The following is an 18,293-nucleotide window of genomic DNA, read 5'->3' on the forward strand; positions in this document are numbered from 1 at the left end:
CGCTTGACGTAGGTCGGCTGGAAACTCCGGAGTCTGACGCTTGTTGCTTCGTATCATTCTCCAAGTTTGCGGGTAGCGAAAGAGAAAAAGAAATGGCAAGCAAGGGAAAGGCAGGAAGCGGATTGGGGGTACACAAGGCAAACAGAAAAAAAAAAGCAAAACTAACAAGGACGATCCTGCACCTCCCTGGAAAGCTCCAGGAGGGAGCGTTTTTGGGGCGGCGCTCTGCAGGCCGTCTGCACGAGAACGGTGAGGGTGGGATGAAGAGGCCCCTGGGTCATGGTGATGCATGGGTGGGTGCTTCGCTGGTCAAGCCGAGGCGGCTGGCCGGCGCCAATCGGGATTTTCTCTGGGGCTCTTGGGCTGGAAAGTGTGTTGGAACTTGGATGTCGCGGATGTCATCGGCCGCTTTGGGGTTGGGATGGACCGCCGCGCTCACCTCTCAGCCTCCGTGGTCGTGGTGCTGCGTACCTGCTTCGTGCGGCGCGTGAACGAGCTGCGAGCTGCGCTGGTGCGTGCTGTGTCGTGCCGTGTCGTGGTGTGGCCGCTGTGGTGTGGCCATCTGCTGGGTCAGCCCATGTAGCCTGACTGACTTGTTGCTATTGCTACTGCACATGGCACTGCAGCCATGACTGCAACTGGTTTTGCGTTGTTGCGGTGCTGCGTTGTTGCGTTGCGGTGCGTTGCGTTGTTGTTGTCTTGTTTGACTAACTTGAACTACGTGTGGGCAGTCAGCCAGCCCGCGCTACCGTGCCGGGCCTTTCAGGTCGGTGATGGAACGTCCGGGCCAGATCGAGCAGTAGAGTATCGGACAGCACCTAAAAGCGACCGGGCGACCCAGGCGGACACGGACTCACGGCGTCCCGTTTGGCCGAGTCAGAAGGACGCCGCAGTATGCATGCAGTGGGCTGCCGAGTCCCTGGATGTCGGGGCAGCGTTGCAGACGCATTGTGCAGGGCGCCCACGCAGAACGCAGAACACAGAACACAGAACACAGAACCAGATAGAAATTGATAAAGAAATCCGACAGACGCGCTGGGCGCTCGCAGAGCCGTAGTCCCAGTTGCTGTACACCCTCCGTCCACTCGCAGGAGGGCCGGGGTGTCTAGGTGCATGGCGGCTGCGGCTGTGGGTCACAACCCGACGACGGCCTTCTCAAACACCGTCAATTATCGGGCTACTACGCAGTGCGCTACAGTCCAGGCTGCGCTCTGGTAGGCTTCTTCCCCTTTCTCTCAGCCCCAAAAACCTTGCCTTAGCCTGATGGAGCCTCGGTCGGAGGTTGTTGAGATATAGCCAGACCTGACGTAGGGAAGTCGAACGCCGCGGTACCTGGGTGGCTCTGCAAAGTACCTCGCCTTTGCACTCCGCGCACGAGGGGAGCCCACCCATATCCACACCGGCGGCCATCCGCTAAGGTAGGTACGGCGCCCAGTGCAAGGACGCTCCGAGCACTACACATCTACAGCAGAGTACTGCCAGGTACTATGCAGGAAGCCAAGGAACATCTGGGGCGGCGGCCGGTGCTGGTGCTGGTGCTGGTGCTGTTGCTGGCGCGCTCGGAACCAAAGGCATTGCCCTGCTTGACGCCCCCTGAGCCTGATACCATGGACCGAGTATGTGCGCGTGGGAGTGCGTGCGTGTGTGTCTGGTGTGTCTGGTGTGTGTACCTAAGGCGCACACGCACTCGCACTACACACACTTTTCGGGCACTAGAGGTGCTGGGCTGGGTGAAAGGATGCCGTGGGAAGATGGGGGATGTTGTTGATGGATGCATCAACGGACGGTGAACGGTGTGCGCCTCGGATCGACACTTGGTTGGAACAGTGTCGCCATGTACTCGGTACAGGTCTGGTCCAGGACCAGGCACAGAGATCCAGGGCCCCTGGAGAACCCCGGTGGCCGTATCCGTAGACGCGCTGACGTCGTGTTGGTTGGTGGTGGGCGCATGGGCCATCGTCCCCTGGATCCCCTGTGCGCCTCTTCCGCGCCAGAGGATTTCCAGCGGGCTGTAGTGGGTTACAGCGGGTTCCAGCGCGTCTCTGCCTCTTCCAGGTTACTGAGGTACGTCGGCTTGGAGCCCCCCGCTACGGCATCCCATCACCGCCGCTGCCCATGCCCCTGGCCGTCGTTCGTGTCCCCAGAAAGGGCCATGCTCCCCCTCCGGTCTTAGGTAGGTACCGATACCTGCGAGAGCCCGTACCAGCGCAGTACCACGTCCCGTCGATAGCAGTAAATCCTCGCCTCTCCTGTCTCCTCCTAGGCCCGCTACCAAAATCACCTCCATCCCCCATCACCACCGCCCTCGCACTGGCCGTTGCGGACTTTCTCTCTTCACCTTTCCCCCGCCCAATCCCCTTGTTGGCCATCCCTTCGCCGGCGTTAATCCCATCCGTTCTCCATCTCCATCTCCGGCTTCCTTTGCCTTCTTTTTCGCTTGCGGCCTGCGCTGGCGACTGGCTCTGCTCTCTCTCGCTCGGCGTGTGTCTCACACAATTCCTATCACATCTTTCCCCTCCCCACCACCACCCACGCTTGCTTCTGGTGAGTCTTCCGTGTCCCTCCATGCTTATCACACCGGCTGCTTCCCTCGCCCGTGGAACATGGGCCCGTCTGTTTTCCTTTGTGTTTGACTGACTTAAAATTCCAGTCCCTTCCACCCCATCAGGCGCACTTCGTCGACGACCCCCTCGGGGCACCTTCACAGCGTGACGGAGTTGAAAATAGACGACGAGGGTTTCCAAACACCCCGATTCTCACACACCCGATCCCACCACCCCAGCCGACCCGCGGCCCATTCGCGACAATTGACATGTCATGGAGAACTCGTCGATTCCTCTCGCCGACTACTTCTGGATTGCCGGTATAGAGACGGTGTCCTATAACGACCCCCCACCGCCCAATGCACCCGTCGAATCCACCATCGCCGAAGATGGTGAGCCCGAAGATGACTACCTGAACCGCTCCCATTCCATGGCTTCCGCACGCCACTCGCGCCTTTCTTCCAACCGCCTCTCCAAGATTTCTATGACGGATCGCTTCTCCATCTCGACCCTCGACGAAGCGGACGGCACCAGCAGCAATCGCAGCAGCGCGACAATCCGGCCTTTGAACCCCCCCACGGGCAACGGCTCCAATGGTGTCTCCGCCAATGGCGTAAACGGCGCCAACGGCCTGACCGTGCCCGATCCTCTTAATCCCTTGGCCGACTTTGACTTTGACAAGGCCCTGGTGAAGTTTGCGGCCGAGCGAGAGGTCTTCCTCGAGGATCTATCCTTCACCGCCGGTGCAAAGGTTCAGGCCAGGGTTCCCATGGTGAACCCTCGAGCCGAGAGGATTCGTGCTGAAGAGGCCGAGCCCAGCGGCAGGCTCAGTCCCCTCAAGAGCATTAAGGGTAGCATCCGCCGCAAGATGAGTTTTAGGGACATGAACAGCGTGCGCAAGCAACCCAGCACCAGGGCACCTCCCACCCGAGGGGCCAACCGGGCATGTAAGTTCCCCCACGCCCAGTGATTTTCCGTGGCGCTCAATTCCACCCGCGGCCCGCGTAGAGCTGTTCGCTAACGTGGAAACACAGCCTCGGTCCGCACCGCCAAGCGGCTCAGCAACTATAATTCTGTTATCCCGCCCCCCGAACCCCTCAATACCGACCCGGACATGCACCCTTTGAAGCGACGCTTCGAGCCTGTGCTCCTCGATCGATATCCATCCCAGGAGGCGACCGACGAGGTCTTGCGACGGGGCAAGTTTCCCGACTATGTGCCCATGTTCGCTTTCCCCAACGATATCCAGATTGTCTCGTCAGATGACCGACCGCGCTCTACATGGCACGGCTTTACCATGACCTCCGACGATAACTCCAAGTTGTACGGTATTACCATCATTTTCTGGACTGCGTTGACCGCCGACGTTGCTGAGGAGGTGGAGAAGAAATGTGAACAATGGCGACAGGGTCACATGTCTAACGAAGAGCGAGAGCTTGCGGCAAGCCTAGGAGTGCGACTAGCTGGCGAACGAACATACCTCTCCCAGTTGCTTTCCAAGCTGCCCACCATCCCATCTGGCTCTCCAGCTCGAGAGCGACTCGAAGACGAAATTAGTACGGTAGAGGAAAAGATTTCTCTCATGACCGATATGCTGAGGCCCCTGAGACATGGCGCAGCGTCTAGAATTGAAGGGCTCACAGCGGGCGAGAGTGGACTGTGGACGCCCCGCGCTTATGGCGTTCTGGGCCGGGATGCCGCCAATATGTCGTTCTGGAAGGAATGGCTTAAGGCCATCGTAACCCCCATGACTGACGGTGGTGTTCTGAGGATTCCCCCGAGCTCTCCCAAGGTTGGGCGCTGGCAGCCCCTAGAGCGATACGTCGTCAATTTGTGCACAGAGGCATTCACCCCTCTGGGTTCTAAGACGCAGGTAGAGCTTGGCGTGCGAGAGTTGCGACTGTATGCCCGCCAGGAGGCCCATAACGAGCTCCCCGGCTCCAGATCGATCGATCTGTATGCCTTGTTCCGGTGCCTGTCACTCGAGAATATTGTGGCCCTTTTCGAGTATGCAATGGCTGAGTCTCGAATCATCTTCCTCTCCTCCCACACAAGCATGTTGCACCTGGCCTGCCACGCCCTGGCCAACCTGTTGTATCCTCTCAAGTGGGCAAGTATCTTCATCCCCGTGCTCCCCGCACGACTCATCTCTGCCCTCGACGCTCCCTGCCCGTACATTGTTGGAATCGAGCGGCGGTATGAGAAGATTGAACTCCCCGAGGACGACTATGTCTTGGTCGACCTGGATAAGGACACCATCGACGCGACCTCGCAACCGGTTCGTCTGCCGCGACAGGCCCGGCGGAAGCTCATGTCTCTGTTGCAGGTAGCGGCCCCCCACAAGCTCCGATATGGTGTCACGACCGGCCCTCCACCCTACGCAATGGAGTCTTACCCCTATGACGCCTTCTCCAGCGAACATGGAGCACTCTTCAGATCTAGCACCGCTCACAGCACCTTGGCCAAATGGGTGACGCAGAACTCTTCAGGCTTTGGGGAGCCAGAGGCCCAGGCTCAAATCCATATCCCGGTCTTCAACGCGTTTGCGTCCGCCAAAGTAGAAAATGGCCGGTCGGACAGGCCCAGCACGAGCAAGTCGGGCAAGACCAGCCCCCAGTCCTCCGTGTCACCTGTCTCGATGAACTTCCCCCCAATGCCTACGACTCCTGTCTCTCGCAGCGACTCGGGCTTCGCGCTCACGGCGACGCTCCGCGAGAAGCGATCGGGTCATTTCGGCGAAGAGAAGGCGCGGCGTAGCTCGTCGTTTGGGCTGGATAAGCACCAGCCTTACCATAAGCCCAGTCTTCCGTTCCTGAACGGCCACCAGGCTAATATGTCCATCTCGGCCATCTCGGTGGACTCCCAGTCGTCTTTCGGGGGTGGCTATGCGCCATCCACATACGCCCAGTCCACCCTCGCCGCCTCGACTATCATGCCCAGCATGCAGATCCAGCCTGTCCGAAACACCGAGACCACCGTCTGGGTCGAGGGCCACTGCTTTAACTGGGCCGCGCAAGACCTGACGGCGACATGCAGTGTTTGCAACGACCACTCTGAGGGAGATGGCATCTACAGATGCACCGGCTGTAAGGCAACCTCCCACGGCAGGTGTCTCGGGTTCGTCTCGCTGGTGTGCGATGACGCATTCCACGCCGACCGTGTCAGAGCGGCCTTTGTCCGCTGCCTCGCAAGCCTGCTTTATACGTACCGCAAGTACCTCGGCCGGCCATCAAAGCAGCAGAAGAGTAACGGCCAGTTGTATGCATTCGACATGGATGGCTTCATGAAGAGCCTTCCGCATGAGCAACACGACTATGCGGCTATGATGCGTGAGACACAATGTATGCATCCACTTACCCCTTGTTCAACGCACTTTCTAACCACCTGCGTAGGTTTCAATGAATTTATCCACGAAAGAGAGATGAAGTCCGCCACTGATGCTTCAATCCGTCTATTTGACGAGATCCTCATGGCCAAGAAGGCTCGCGGCCGCAGCGGTTTGTCGACAGGCCTGTCAAGACTCTCCACCCTTCGTGCCTCGCACGGCGCCTCCCTCCAAGCTGGCCATTTCGCTCCGCCTTCCCGCAACAGCAAGGTCCCACCCTACCTCGGCGACACTTCCGATCACATCTGGCGGACTGCCTCGGTGCCACTTCCCAAGGGTAGCTTCCCCGGCGAGTACCGCTCTGTTGTCACACGTGTCCCGGCTCGTCTGGACCGCTCCTTGATGCGGGAGCCTCGGTCTATCCAGGGTATGCCCCGTGTCGAACAGCGCGGTGCTCGAGGCTTCATCCGGAAGCAGGTGCCCAGCATGCTCGGCACCACCCCGCCGACTTGAGAGTGTTGTAAGGACAATTGGTGGCGAGCGGAAACTAGAGGACATGAGAGTCTACCGAAAAACAACGAATCGAGCCATCCTCGAAACCGGGTGGGGGAGGCTACAATGCACATACTTAGCCTACCCCATCCGAGAAAACGGGAGGGGTGGCGGATGAAGAGGAGGCGACACACCATAAGAAGGGAACCATGTACGATATACTATTTTTGTAATCTAGGACGACGAGGCATCGGAGGAAAGAGAGGAACAAAAAGGGCCAAGGTGTCCAGTTGGCGGAATCACGAGACTGAGAGGGAAGCAATCCCGGCCAGGAATGGGTATAAAGGAGAAGAAGAACCGATAGCGGGGCAGGGAATGCCGTGTTAGATATTGGATCCCTGGGCCACTCATCTGGCAGGATGCATTGGCTGATATTTCTTCTTGTCTGAAACTATTCGGCGGTATACGAGCGGGAGCATCAGCATCATCGGGCATACTAAGGAGGGCACTGGGAACGGAGTGGGAGCGAGGGGGTTGACTTTTACATGACGTTAATACTAAGCTCTAGCCATGGGCACGCACATTAAGAAGGCCCTGGGCATTGTCCTACATAAAGCCTCTTCCAAAAACGCAAAAGAAAAAACACACTCTCTGTTCCATCGTGATGCCATCCTACCACTAGTCAGTCCTGGCCATCCTCCCCCCTCTTGGCCTCTCGTTCTTGATGGCCGTCATATCCAGATCCTCCCACCCGACATCCTTCAGAATTCTGCCAGTTATAGATGAATAGCGCAAATGCTCGCTAATTAGGCGACTAACATCGTGGTTCTCGACACCTTCCGCACCATGAATCTGCTGCAGGCCTGCTACTCCAAAGTGGATGTTGGAGGTGCGGTAGAGGAAGCCAAGAAGATAGTCATGCTCCGAGTAGACGTTGATGAGCCGACCAGACACGACGCTCTTGAGCGTCAACCAAACTCGGCTCTCCGAAGGAGCCGGAGTCCCCATCAAGACAACAGACTCGACGAGGCCAAACTGTCGGCGCTCAGCGAGGACCATCAGGCAAGTGTAAATGGCTCGCGCACCCAGGCTGTATCCGACAAGAGAAATTGGGCGATCGCCCTGCAATTTGCTGCGCATGAGGGTGTCTGCAAGAACCACACCTGCTTTCTCGGCTCGCACCATTCCGAGGCTCCAAGGGTTATCGATGATTTTGCTGATTTTCATCAGTCCCGCCGGCCAACTTGCCTCAATGAGACTCGAAAATACTGTACAATGTTAATGATAGAGGCTTATGGGGCTGAAAAGGGGACTGACTTGTTCGCGAAGTAATCTCCTTTTTCGCCGTGCTCCAAGCAGTGCTCTTGGTAACAGTTTCAAGGGCGATCCCAAGGTTCATGAGGACGGTCATGTCCCACCGTAGGGCAAACACCTCAGCTTGATCGCCCATACCTATCCATGGCTGAGTGATAGCATCCTTGTCCGTGAGCCAGCCGTTTATGACGATGATCATTCTAAGTCTCCGGTCCTTGGCTGGCATCTTTCTGGCATCAACATAATCCGTAGGAGATTCGCCTCGAATCGGGATGAGGCCGAAGTCCTGAATCTCGCGGGCACATGACTCAATCATCTTAGTCGTTGGCCTTGCCGCAAAGATGCCGAAAAGGGGACCTGCCACGAGGCCATTGTCCGCCATAGTACCCAATAATCCTGCCGCAGCTGCAGGGCTCAAGCCGTGACCACCATGCGGGGTGCCGATACCGACCGCAACCAGCTCAGGAGCAAGCTTGCTCAAATGGGCCGACCCAGCGGCGTTGAGATGGCCTGGCTTCGGTCTACGGGGCGCCTTATTTTCGTCCTGTTTCTGATCGGGGGTGTGGTTGAGGGATGCCTTGATGGCAACCTGACTCAACCCCTGAGCGATGCGAATTTCTTCCTCTTGAAACATCTTCCACGAGAGGCTTAGGGAGGACGTTAGGTGGAGGAGGAGAATCCGAGAATATGAGCTGTATTCTTGCAGAGATAAGAGCAGCAAGTGCGAAGCGTGCAGCAAAGTCTTTCGCTTCTCCAGGGGGAGAGTCCATAGAGTTGTTGGGATAGGAGGGTATCGACGGGCCAGCTCTCGGTCGAGGTGATTTGAGGCGGATCTTAGAGGACCTATCATTATTAGCCTATGTTTTACCTAGTTTATTTAATGAAGAGAACGGAACTGTGGCTCAAATAAAGGAGAATATGTGTTATACCTGTTGCCAAAGTGAGGCCGCCACGGCCACCTCTACCGCCCCGGGCGCCTCGACCACCTCGAACACCTCGCGCACCGCGGAAACCACGGCCGCGTCCACGAAAACTGGCTTGAGGGTCGGTTGAGTCTGTGACGTTGATGTCTCGAACTCGGTGAAGTACCGCGGTCTGCCACTTGCGGAAGAAGACGATGGCTTCCTTCCTCAGCTCTTGGAGTTGGGGTGGCATTGCCTCCGAGGTTTTCTTGTCATCAGCTCCAGTCTTGCAAGGTGGGTTGGACACTACAGACTCCGTGTTAGCTGGAGAGACAGGGTTGACCTGGTCATTGTGCTGCCGGTTCTGGAGCGACAGTGAGAGCCAGTGGTGTTGATTGAAGTCATCCTGAATAGGGGTGACAGGAGGAGAGTCGAAGGTCATGCTGATTCCATTGTGAATCTTCTCTGTAATGGCGTTGATTAAGGTAGTCAGATCGTTTCTCTCGGCGATGGAAATGATTCCTGTCAAGTCAACTGGTCGGCGAACAGGTTGCTGACTCCCTCCACGGCCTCCTCGAGCCATGACACCGTCTCCGAGCGGTGGCTGCTGGCCGTGGTCGGTCTGGGATGAATATGATAGTAAGAAGAAAGCCAAGGGGTTCAATATTCACCCCTTTGAAGAGTCAGAAGGCCGTTTCGAAATCGGACGACGAGTGAGTGTGAGGAGACAGCGATGCAGAAGACGGCAGAGTGAAGACGATGAAGGACAGTACGAAGAAGAGGCCTTGCCTTGCACCTGGCAGAGGCTATCGTGATGGAGGTTTCTTGACCTAGACTTGAAAGATGAAATGGCGAAGGGAAAGGGAAGGGAAAGGAAAGAAAAGAGAGACATTGGAGTGAAGTGGAAAAAGGTGAGAAGAAAGCGACGACAAAAACAAGGAAAGGGAATGGTTACCCCAACGCCTATTCGCTCCCTCTGTAGTGAATTTAGGAAACCGCAAGTAGTGGCCAGGTGATGGCCAGGTGACTGCCAGGTGACAACAAGTGGCAGCGACTGCCTCGTCGAGTGTTGGGCAGGTGGTGTGCTCCGCGTCCTTGTCATTCCTCGCCAGCCTCTGCCAGCTGGCGGATGCAACCAGCTAATGCACACCTCTCCAACACGCCTTGGATCTGCTCAGTGGCACAATGCGTGATACAGCCAGTCACCCTTCAAATCCCCGGCTGCAGGCCCGACCGGTGAATAGCAGTCACCAAAGGGACGTCTCCGGGTTAGGGCTCTCAGTGGTGCACGCGCTTGTTTGCTTCGACTTGTGTCGCTGGAACTCTCATGGCCTGTCTGAATCTCGCTACAGATCGAAGCCATCAAAGTCTCAAAGCAGAGGCGTTGTGCGACTAACACGCGGACAACCACCGGCCGAATGCCGGTCATTCCGAAAACATGACCAGCGGTGCCCAAACAGGCAAAAGAAAGAAGCATTCGTCCATGAGGCCGGTCTCTGTTCGCCTCCGTTTTCGGTTGGTCAAACTCATCATCCCTGTTGGACCTCAAATCTCTTACCGTCCTTGTTGATCATTCACAATGACCTTGTTCGGTGTACCCAACCCTCTCATCGGGCTGGTGTTGGTTTTCGTGACGTACGCACCTAGCGCACATCACTGACTGGACAATGTGCCAACCCACGCAAGCAAGCAACTCTTGTGTAGCCAACGCTCGGCAATAGACTAGGGACCAACCTCCCCGGTCTTAGCGAGATCGAAGATTATCTGCCGGGGAAAGCAGCTATCCGATCCAGGTGAGTGGTCTTGCGACTGGCCCTAGACACACACGACTTAAACAACTTGATTGGTTGTACAAGTTTCCATTTCACTCTCCGAGTTCGTGGTATCTACTATGGGCTAACACGGCAAATGGGGGTATCGAATGCCCGCATTGGGGGCAAGGACCATTTTCACTCATCTCCCAAGACATATCATCGGCATCGTCTCCCTCCACATATGAGTCTTCGAGCTCCTCCTGCAACTCGCCTTCTGGATCGGAAATGACCTGGAACGGCCGCAATACCTCATCCTGTCGCTTGAGCATGGCGGCGATGTCTCTACCTACTCCTGTCTTGTCATCTGCAGCTCCAGCAACCATATTGGCGACGCATATGTTGATCAATTGCAAATTCCACCGTTGTCCCTTTTCAGGCTGGAGTCGCCGCAGGAGAGGGAGCAGGGCCTCCGATACGAGCCGTTCCGCAATGTGGTCCATATCATCTTTGAGGTCAAATATAAAACCAGGGAGTGTCCCTGAACGCGAAATCCTCCCAGAATTGTGGCCTTGTGCTGGATTGAGAGGCCCCCATGACCTTATAGTGAGGCGAAGCGTCCTTGGTCGTGCCATCCACCTCTGGGTCCCGGGGGCCTCGGCATTCTTGTCGGGCACCAGAAGATCCACCCTCATCCTTCTGACAAGAGAATATGACAGTTTGTGTAGCTCCTCCAACATCAGCGCCAGAGTTCCTAGACCCTTGGGGTAAGTATCCTCAATGCTAATTTGGGTTGGTACACCGCTCGCCTCTTTGATCTCGCTTGGGTCCACTCCATGCAACAGCCCCCAGATCCTTGATCCTACTCCTCTCTCGGCTCCAGGGCCGACTAGAAGGCTTTCTATAGTACCAGGCGAGATACCAGGGTGACGACGGACCTGATGCGCCGTCACGGTAGGTTCATCCGTTCCCGCATCGGTGGCTTCGTTATCTTGGGAACTGACGTGAGACCCCAGTACATGTGCGGTTTTGAACCCTACACCAGGAATCTTGCGGAGGGGATGGCTATCCATGAAAGCAACAACATCGTCGTCAGTCAAGGCCACCAGCGTGGTCTGATTGCGTGGCTTGTTTTTGCCCCCTACCAGCTTACTCAACACTTTGTTCGTCGAGATACCACAAGTTGACGTGTACCCGAATTGCTCTTCTATTTTCAGCCGAAGGTATTGAGCCAAGTGGGAGCCGAGCAGGAGGCGCAGGTAAGCGGGACTTTCAACATCCAAGTCATGGGAGGCTGTGCCCTCGACACAGCCCGCGATGCTAGTCAGATCGCAATTAAACCCACGTTCTGGGTCTTCTTTTGAAAGGCAAAAGAAGGAGTCGGCCAGGGATGCCCGGTTAAGGCAAAACATGTTGTACTCGACAATGTCGGTCACGTCTGGTATTATTAATATCCAACCGATGGAGGATGGAGACAATCCGAGCTGGGGGCGGCACATACCCATGAAGACCTCATCAAACCCAAGACGCTCAACCTTGTGGTTCCACGAGTGCGATTTGAAGAAGTTGAAGAGAATTTTGCTCGTATCCCGAAAAGGCGTGAGGTCCTCGCCGTCGACCAGGACAAGCTCGGGACAGGCTCGCTTGGCCTCGGAGACGGACATGAGCTTCTTGAGGCCCAAGGCGCGGGCATTGTAGTTACATGTCGCCAAACAGTTCTTCTGCTTGACCCCCACGGGTAATTTCTTGAGAGCTGGGGTTTTGTTCTCGAAGACTTGGGCATAGAAGCAGTCGTAATCCTAGAGATGGTGGTGAGCCTTAGCAGTATGGTGTGGCGGGGAAGGCCCGGGAGGTCGGGACCGAGACGTACGAATTGCAGGATGACTCGGTCATCCTTTCGTCTTGGCGGTTTCTTCCTCGGCGGGTCCATTCTGTGTTGGTGGGTGAAGCAACAAACCAAGCCATGCGGTGTGCATCATGGGTCTGTTTGGGATGGGCGAATATGAGCGGGTGGTGCGGGAGCGGCGTGCCAGCACCTCGATTCCACCCCGGAATCTTACCAAACTGGGCCGACGACTGCCCGTAATTGACGAGACTATGCCCTCTCGCAACTTGGAAGACAAAGGATACAATGAGGAAACGCCAGGGTCGTGAAAACCTCTACTCCGTTCCCCTACGACGGAAGCTGTTTCACGGAGTGGGACGGCGCCAAGCAACTTCCAGGCAGCTGTCTGCACCAAGATTAATCTGCAGGTGTCAGCAGCAGGCGCGACCGCCTAGTGGAACCCCATCCGCCAGCGCCAGCGCCTGCAACTGGCAAGTGCGCATTCTCTTACCCTTGTCACGTCACGACCTCACGAATCATGGCTCTCCCACAAGCCAAAGACGACAGAATGCAGCACGTTCCCCAATCATCCTGAATTCTTGACGCGAATGCAACATTTCAGTCCTCCAGTGCGAGCCCAATGGCAGCGGCAGTTGGCGATCTGCAAGTCATGGACAGGCTCACCGCCAAACCGACGCGGCCAAGCACCCGAGGAGGCCGCATTCGCATCTGCCAGGATGCCCGCGTGTCAACAAGCGCGCCTGGATTCCACTGTGTTCGACAGATTGCGGAGACAAACATGCGGTGCCAAACCCATGGACTCATCCAGGTAACACTAGGACTGGCCCCAACCGTCCGTTGCGGCGCGCCATTGTCTTGAGGTGGAATAGACGCGATGGCCCGGCTGTTGGCGATCCCGGGCGCCCGTTCCGCCCGTTCTCGGTCTCGGTTACAAACAAATCATTGTCCCTGCCCAGATCCTTGTCTGGACAAACAATGAGAGAGATTCTGCTAGCTCCGCCATCCCTTGGCCGGCGCTGGTGGTGATGGTGGTGCCGTTTGCCTCGGCCACACATCGTTTCGCTGTAACCGCCCATGCAGAGCCAAGCACCCGCCAAAGAGGGGAGCGTAAGCCTGCATCAGTCGGCTGCAGCGTGGCGGCCCCGAGCAGAGTCCCCCATATTGACCTCTGGATCCCTAGTGTGCTGCTGCTGTCTGCAGGTCATTCCAGCGACATTCTCCTCAGCGTCTTTAGGGGCGGGCTTGATTGCTGTTGACCCGGATTGTAAGATGCCGTCGCAATTTTAGCTCTCGCACAACGGACAGCTTGTCGGACCCGAGCAGAGCCACTGACAGTCAGCCCTAGCAATCCTGGCAAAGGCACGGGGAACCTTCGTTTAGAGCTTATGTGTTGCAGGGTGCTAATAAGGCTGAGCAGATCCTCCACTCTTCCCACAGTGACGCGGCCCAGGGCGAGGGTAGGAGTCCGAATACACCGTTTCATACTGGAACGAAACGGCGACCTGGATGCACCAAGAAGTCATTGACCATGCGGGTGACCCAGCACTCTGCAAAGCGCGAGCCCCGACGCCAGTGATTGCGGTGACCCCTCACGGAAAGCCGCCAGGTCGTCTACTGGTGTCCATCCTCAATAGACGCCAGCGCGAGTGGAACAGCCGACCTGTTAGCCGCGTGATTGGATCTGTTCCAAGAAAATTACCAGGGGGACCCTTGAACTGGGCGCTTGCGCCTTCGCACTGGATCCCACCATGATGCCATGGTGAGCCAACCAGAGAGTCTGCCGACTCGTTGCCCCCATCACCCCTCAGCAGTCTTGCAACCCAAACTTGTTCTTAGTCGAATCCTTTGTCCCCGTCCATTCCGCGTCTACGCTGTGAGCAAATATCACACTGCATGCATGGCTAGGGGCGCTTGCCATGGGCAGGGGATGTGCCGGCCAGGGCTGGGTCCTGAGCATGGTCGTTCCCAGTCGAGAACCAGTGGGATGCGCCATCATCGCTGAGTCTATATTACATAGCCGCCAACCCCAATTCCTGTTGTTGGTTTCGTTGCCTTTGTTGCTTTTACATTGTCTTTGAGATCCCTGGTGGTTCCAATCTGCGTTCCCAGCTAAGCCTGCTAGACAGTGCTAGTCTGCTAACCCAGAGACACCGTGGTCGAGAGACTCATTTTCTTGTCTTGTCTCACCTCCTCCAGAAGCCCGTCTCGTTCGGCTGTCTCCTCCCCGGGAAAAGCCGCAATCATGGCATTTCAGCAAGCCCCGCAAAAGAAGCCCCGGCTCTCTCTTCAGATCAAGACCACATGCAGTCCCGCCACAAGGTCATCAAGGAGTTATGCAGTGGACCCAAGGGACCCGACTGCCTTCAACACCCTCTCAAATGTCTATGTTACAGCCATTGAGAGGTCAGCGCCTATCCAGGGAGAACCCATCACCGCCATCAACACACTCCAGGCCTTTACTCTGGCGACTCCGGTGGAATACCAGGACCCCAAGCAACGAGTGGTGACTCCCTATGTTGCTTCTTACCCAGAGACGCCCTTGACGGCGCACGCTACCTCACCCCGACCGCTGGAGATCAACTATCCTAGTGCCATGACGGCTACTCCTCCTCTATCCGCGGGCCCAATTGACCCAAACGCTTCCAAGGTCTTCAGCTTCTCGGCTGCGGACGTCTCAGCCAAATCGGCCGAGCTGAGCAAGGTCATCCGATCAGAACCTCCGGGTTCTGTCCGCCGAGCTGTTCCTAGGAACCTCGCCGGGTTGGGACTGCAGCCTCCTTATACGCATCCTCGATCACTCCACAGCATTCTCCGCAACTCGCCCCTCCCTCCACCGAGTTCCATTCCCCCACCTTCGCCCCGACGACAATCCCTTCGTCTTCAGGAGAAAGCAGCCAAGAAGGTCGGATACAATAACCCCTTGACGCAAGACATCGTCAACAACAAGTACACCAAGTCTCACATCGACCTTCTCGTGGAAGAGGCTTCACCCCACTCCCCGCCATGCCTACCGGCTCCACCTCAAACTTCACTTGACTTGGCTCTCGCATTCCACCCTAATGAGATCCAGGACGGTGGTCAAACTCCAGGCCCGTATGAGGAGATGCGGCGCCGAATGGCTGGTTTGGGAACAGGAACACCAGTAGCCTCGCCTGTGGCGGCTCCCGGGGGTATTCGTAAACGCAAGAGAAAGGAAAAGAAGCGACGCTGGGTATGGACAATCGGCCAGGACGACGATGACGAGAATGCGGGTGGCTCCATTGTTGCCCTCCGAACCGAACCGTCAAATAGCAAAACCGTCGACGAGGTCAAGACACCGATTACTGCCATCCCAATCGTACAAATACCGGAAATCACGTATCTGGAGACGCCAACCCCGAGCATTGAGAGCGCTGATTCTGCGAGCGAGTGTCATGATGTGGAAATGTCCGACTCAAGCAGTTGCCTCTCTGAGTATGAAGAGCGAGGGCTCACCCCAAATGAGATGGATTTGGACGTCAAGACCCCGACTGCTCCGCAACGTCAGTGCAGCGTGGTCTTAGATACGAACCGAGATACACCGATCCCTCCGGAACTATTGGTTCAGGATGGCAATTCCAACCATCCAACAAACAGGGACACACCCGTGCCGCCGGACATGTTGTAGTCGGGGCACATACAAAGAATGAAACGAGGGAGTCTGAACGGCGTTTTGAAACTTAAAGCATACAGCCAATGGTCCCAGGACGTGGCAGCGGCGTTTTTATGGTGTGGGCTTTGGGAATACCTGTATCATATACCTTCTCGATACATGAAGGAAGCAATCATGAGTAACGAATGGGTCAAAACGAGTGGAGTAGTGATACAACTTGTATTTTACTTCAAATTACATACTATTACGAAAACGAGAACGTCCTGTCGAAGTCATCTTGACAACCAGTGAGTTTTGATGGGTACCTTGCATAACATCTCGCCATTCTTTCCTCATACTGTGTAATCACAGGCACAGTTCAGGAGGATATATTGTAGCGTAGATCCCTCCACTGCAATTGTGTGAGATTGAAAACGATGATGAGCTTGCCCCACTGCATAGGCTACTTAGTCAATAGTTTGACCGTCCCTAACACAAATAACAACATCCGGTATGGTGTAATGGCTAACATTTCGCGCTCTCATTACTGAGAGGTCATCTTGATCCGCGGAGCTCAGGGTTCGATTCCCTGTACCGGAGTGCATTTTCTTTTTAGTTTATTGTACCCATTTCCCCCTGCTTGCCTTTTTTTTTTTTTTTGGAGGCTGGGAACCGAACAGGCTATGATGATTATTAGTTGCCTTACCACTATACCTGAAGATAATAACAGAGCTGTATTAGATATAGTAATTAATGTGAACTTGAAAATACTCTTTATTGTAATAAGACTTATATTACATACAGCTGGCGTTAATTACATAGCCAAGAAGCAGTATTTGTTTATTATTAACAGATATTACTTACTTACTCACCTTCGACGTAAAGCAGTATAGGGCATGTACTTTAGTATGCAAATAGCCTTATACATACGCGCAAATAAGAACTCCCACGTTGAATAGCTAATGTGCATATATATCTCTTCTCTCTCTTTCCTCTCTTAATAAAACGTATTTCCACGTATTCGCCCATCACCAATCACGGTCCAAAAACAGATAATTCCAGCAACGAGCGGGAAGCAAACATCCAGCGCAGCTGGTACCCGCGGAAAGTGCTCAGAAACCCTCGAGAACAAACAGCAAGATCCATGGCAGGCGCTTGCTCTAGTTACTCTGCTTCTAGAGGAATAGCATACCGCAAGACACCCACCTTTCTGGAGATTCTGACGACGAATGGCTCTCGGGAGAAGGCCAGTGTCGACGAAATAATTACCTACGTAGAATAAAACCGGATTCTTTTTAATATTCGTGAAAAGAGGCTGGAATACCCTGCTCACACTTCTACAATATGTGGGAATGTTAGTCTTTCACCCACCATAACTACACTCATATAACAGTGTTTAACCATACTTAGTCTATATACAATTACAACTGAGCCCTATTCACTCCTACCTTTTTATAAAATTTCGCGAAGGTTATTTTATTTTAAAAATTGTATCTCAGAAGCAGCACTTGGTGCAGTCTTATAGCTATAATACATTAATAGACGTTCTAATTTGAGGATATAGGCTAAACTCTACCTAATATACTGCTCAAGGCAGTCTTCACCGATTTAATAGACTGCAGTACCCTGGATTGGGTGGGATACGACTATTCTGTCCGTTTCTACTATCTGATTTGCAGCTGCCTTGGCTTCGAGAACTGGTAATATCTCTTGTCACAGGGCTGCAAAGATAATTATTGCTTCTGTTGGGGCTATGTGACAATTCAGATAATGACGATGACCGAATGGAAACCGTCTCCCTCGATTACGAAAATGGCCTAACAAAGTCACGCATCTACTCAATGATAGTTCAACCTGGTTATCTAAACACGACTGAGGGTTATGTAATGTATTTGCGCTATGGGAGTTATTAGACCTGAGGTACAAGGCCTCTGAGCTGCAATTGCGCACGAGTTATCAAACGCAGGCTAGTACGGGTACTTCCAAGTAGTGTAGTCTATATGATATCCTGCCATCTACAACTAGGAGTCTATTATCGCACTCACTGAACTCCCTTGTAAGGAGTAATACCATCCGTTAAAGTGGAACTTAAACCAGTTAATCGCCGCTCTAACTAAATATTGTCTCTTGTTCGATAAGTTGTAACACAGAGCAAAACATACATACCCTCAAGTGTGTGTGGGAGCAGAAAGGACGTTCCGTTCATCCTGATAAAAGCAAAATGTGTTAAGCATGCAAAAAGAAGAAATTAACTCCGGTACAGGGAATCGAACCCTGAGCTCCGCGGATCAAGATGATCTCTCAGTAATGAGAGCGCGAAATGTTAGCCATTACACCATACCGGATTATGATTGGCTGTTACTTGTTGGGTGCACCCAGTTTAGACACTATGAGGGTGATAAACACTAGAAGGACCTGGGGTTGAGTGCCTACATAACGCTTCTATCTGGACCTGATCTTACAAAGGTTACCATGAAATCGATTGCTTGTCTACATGGCAATCTCTCTTG

General features: G+C 54.6%; 6 protein-coding genes and 2 non-coding genes across 8 annotated transcripts; 5 read left to right on the top strand and 3 right to left on the bottom strand.

Annotated features, from left to right (window-relative positions):
- Window positions 1-1,174: 1,174 nt before the first annotated feature.
- On the top strand, window positions 1,175-2,173 carry BGZ61DRAFT_517296 (uncharacterized protein; the record flags this gene model as incomplete). Its single annotated transcript, XM_046252326.1, has 2 exons — window positions 1,175-1,651; window positions 1,828-2,173. Exons 1-2 carry the CDS (start codon window positions 1,488-1,490, stop codon window positions 2,171-2,173), a joined length of 510 nt encoding a protein of 169 aa, XP_046105594.1. The 5' UTR covers window positions 1,175-1,487.
- Window positions 2,174-2,540: 367 nt separating this feature from the next.
- BGZ61DRAFT_225931 (AEX-3 domain-containing protein) lies at window positions 2,541-6,710 on the top strand. The gene is made up of 4 exons (XM_046238164.1): window positions 2,541-2,544; window positions 2,651-3,490; window positions 3,578-5,884; window positions 5,936-6,710. Exons 2-4 carry the CDS (start codon window positions 2,818-2,820, stop codon window positions 6,379-6,381), a joined length of 3,426 nt encoding a protein of 1,141 aa, XP_046105595.1. The 5' UTR covers window positions 2,541-2,544; window positions 2,651-2,817; the 3' UTR covers window positions 6,382-6,710.
- A 376-nt stretch (window positions 6,711-7,086) lies between these two features.
- BGZ61DRAFT_280768 (uncharacterized protein) lies at window positions 7,087-9,159 on the bottom strand (the record flags this gene model as incomplete). Its single annotated transcript, XM_046238456.1, has 3 exons — window positions 7,087-7,628; window positions 7,678-8,517; window positions 8,604-9,159. Coding segments are annotated over 3 exons (1,938 nt in total), but the record flags the coding sequence as incomplete, so codon positions are not given.
- Window positions 9,160-10,440: 1,281 nt separating this feature from the next.
- Window positions 10,441-12,257, bottom strand: BGZ61DRAFT_350527 (uncharacterized protein; the record flags this gene model as incomplete). Its single annotated transcript, XM_046240241.1, has 3 exons — window positions 10,441-11,765; window positions 11,829-12,126; window positions 12,198-12,257. 3 exons carry the CDS (start codon window positions 12,255-12,257, stop codon window positions 10,441-10,443), a joined length of 1,683 nt encoding a protein of 560 aa, XP_046105597.1.
- Window positions 12,258-12,792: 535 nt separating this feature from the next.
- BGZ61DRAFT_477317 (uncharacterized protein) lies at window positions 12,793-13,429 on the top strand (the record flags this gene model as incomplete). The annotated part of the gene is made up of 2 exons (XM_046248879.1): window positions 12,793-12,981; window positions 13,043-13,429. 2 exons carry the CDS (start codon window positions 12,793-12,795, stop codon window positions 13,427-13,429), a joined length of 576 nt encoding a protein of 191 aa, XP_046105598.1.
- An 863-nt stretch (window positions 13,430-14,292) lies between these two features.
- On the top strand, window positions 14,293-15,904 carry BGZ61DRAFT_225945 (uncharacterized protein). Its single transcript, XM_046238165.1, has one exon. It carries the CDS (start codon window positions 14,416-14,418, stop codon window positions 15,817-15,819), a length of 1,404 nt encoding a protein of 467 aa, XP_046105599.1. The 5' UTR covers window positions 14,293-14,415; the 3' UTR covers window positions 15,820-15,904.
- A 386-nt stretch (window positions 15,905-16,290) lies between these two features.
- On the top strand, window positions 16,291-16,383 carry BGZ61DRAFT_t107. Its single transcript has one exon. It is a non-coding gene; the product is annotated as a tRNA-Glu (tRNA).
- A 1,652-nt stretch (window positions 16,384-18,035) lies between these two features.
- On the bottom strand, window positions 18,036-18,128 carry BGZ61DRAFT_t112. Its single transcript has one exon. It is a non-coding gene; the product is annotated as a tRNA-Glu (tRNA).
- Window positions 18,129-18,293: the final 165 nt, after the last annotated feature.

The sequence above is a fragment of the Ilyonectria robusta genome (genome assembly GCF_021365365.1).
Source record: "Ilyonectria robusta strain PMI_751 chromosome Unknown BGZ61scaffold_8, whole genome shotgun sequence".
Lineage (NCBI taxonomy): Eukaryota > Fungi > Ascomycota > Sordariomycetes > Hypocreales > Nectriaceae > Ilyonectria > Ilyonectria robusta.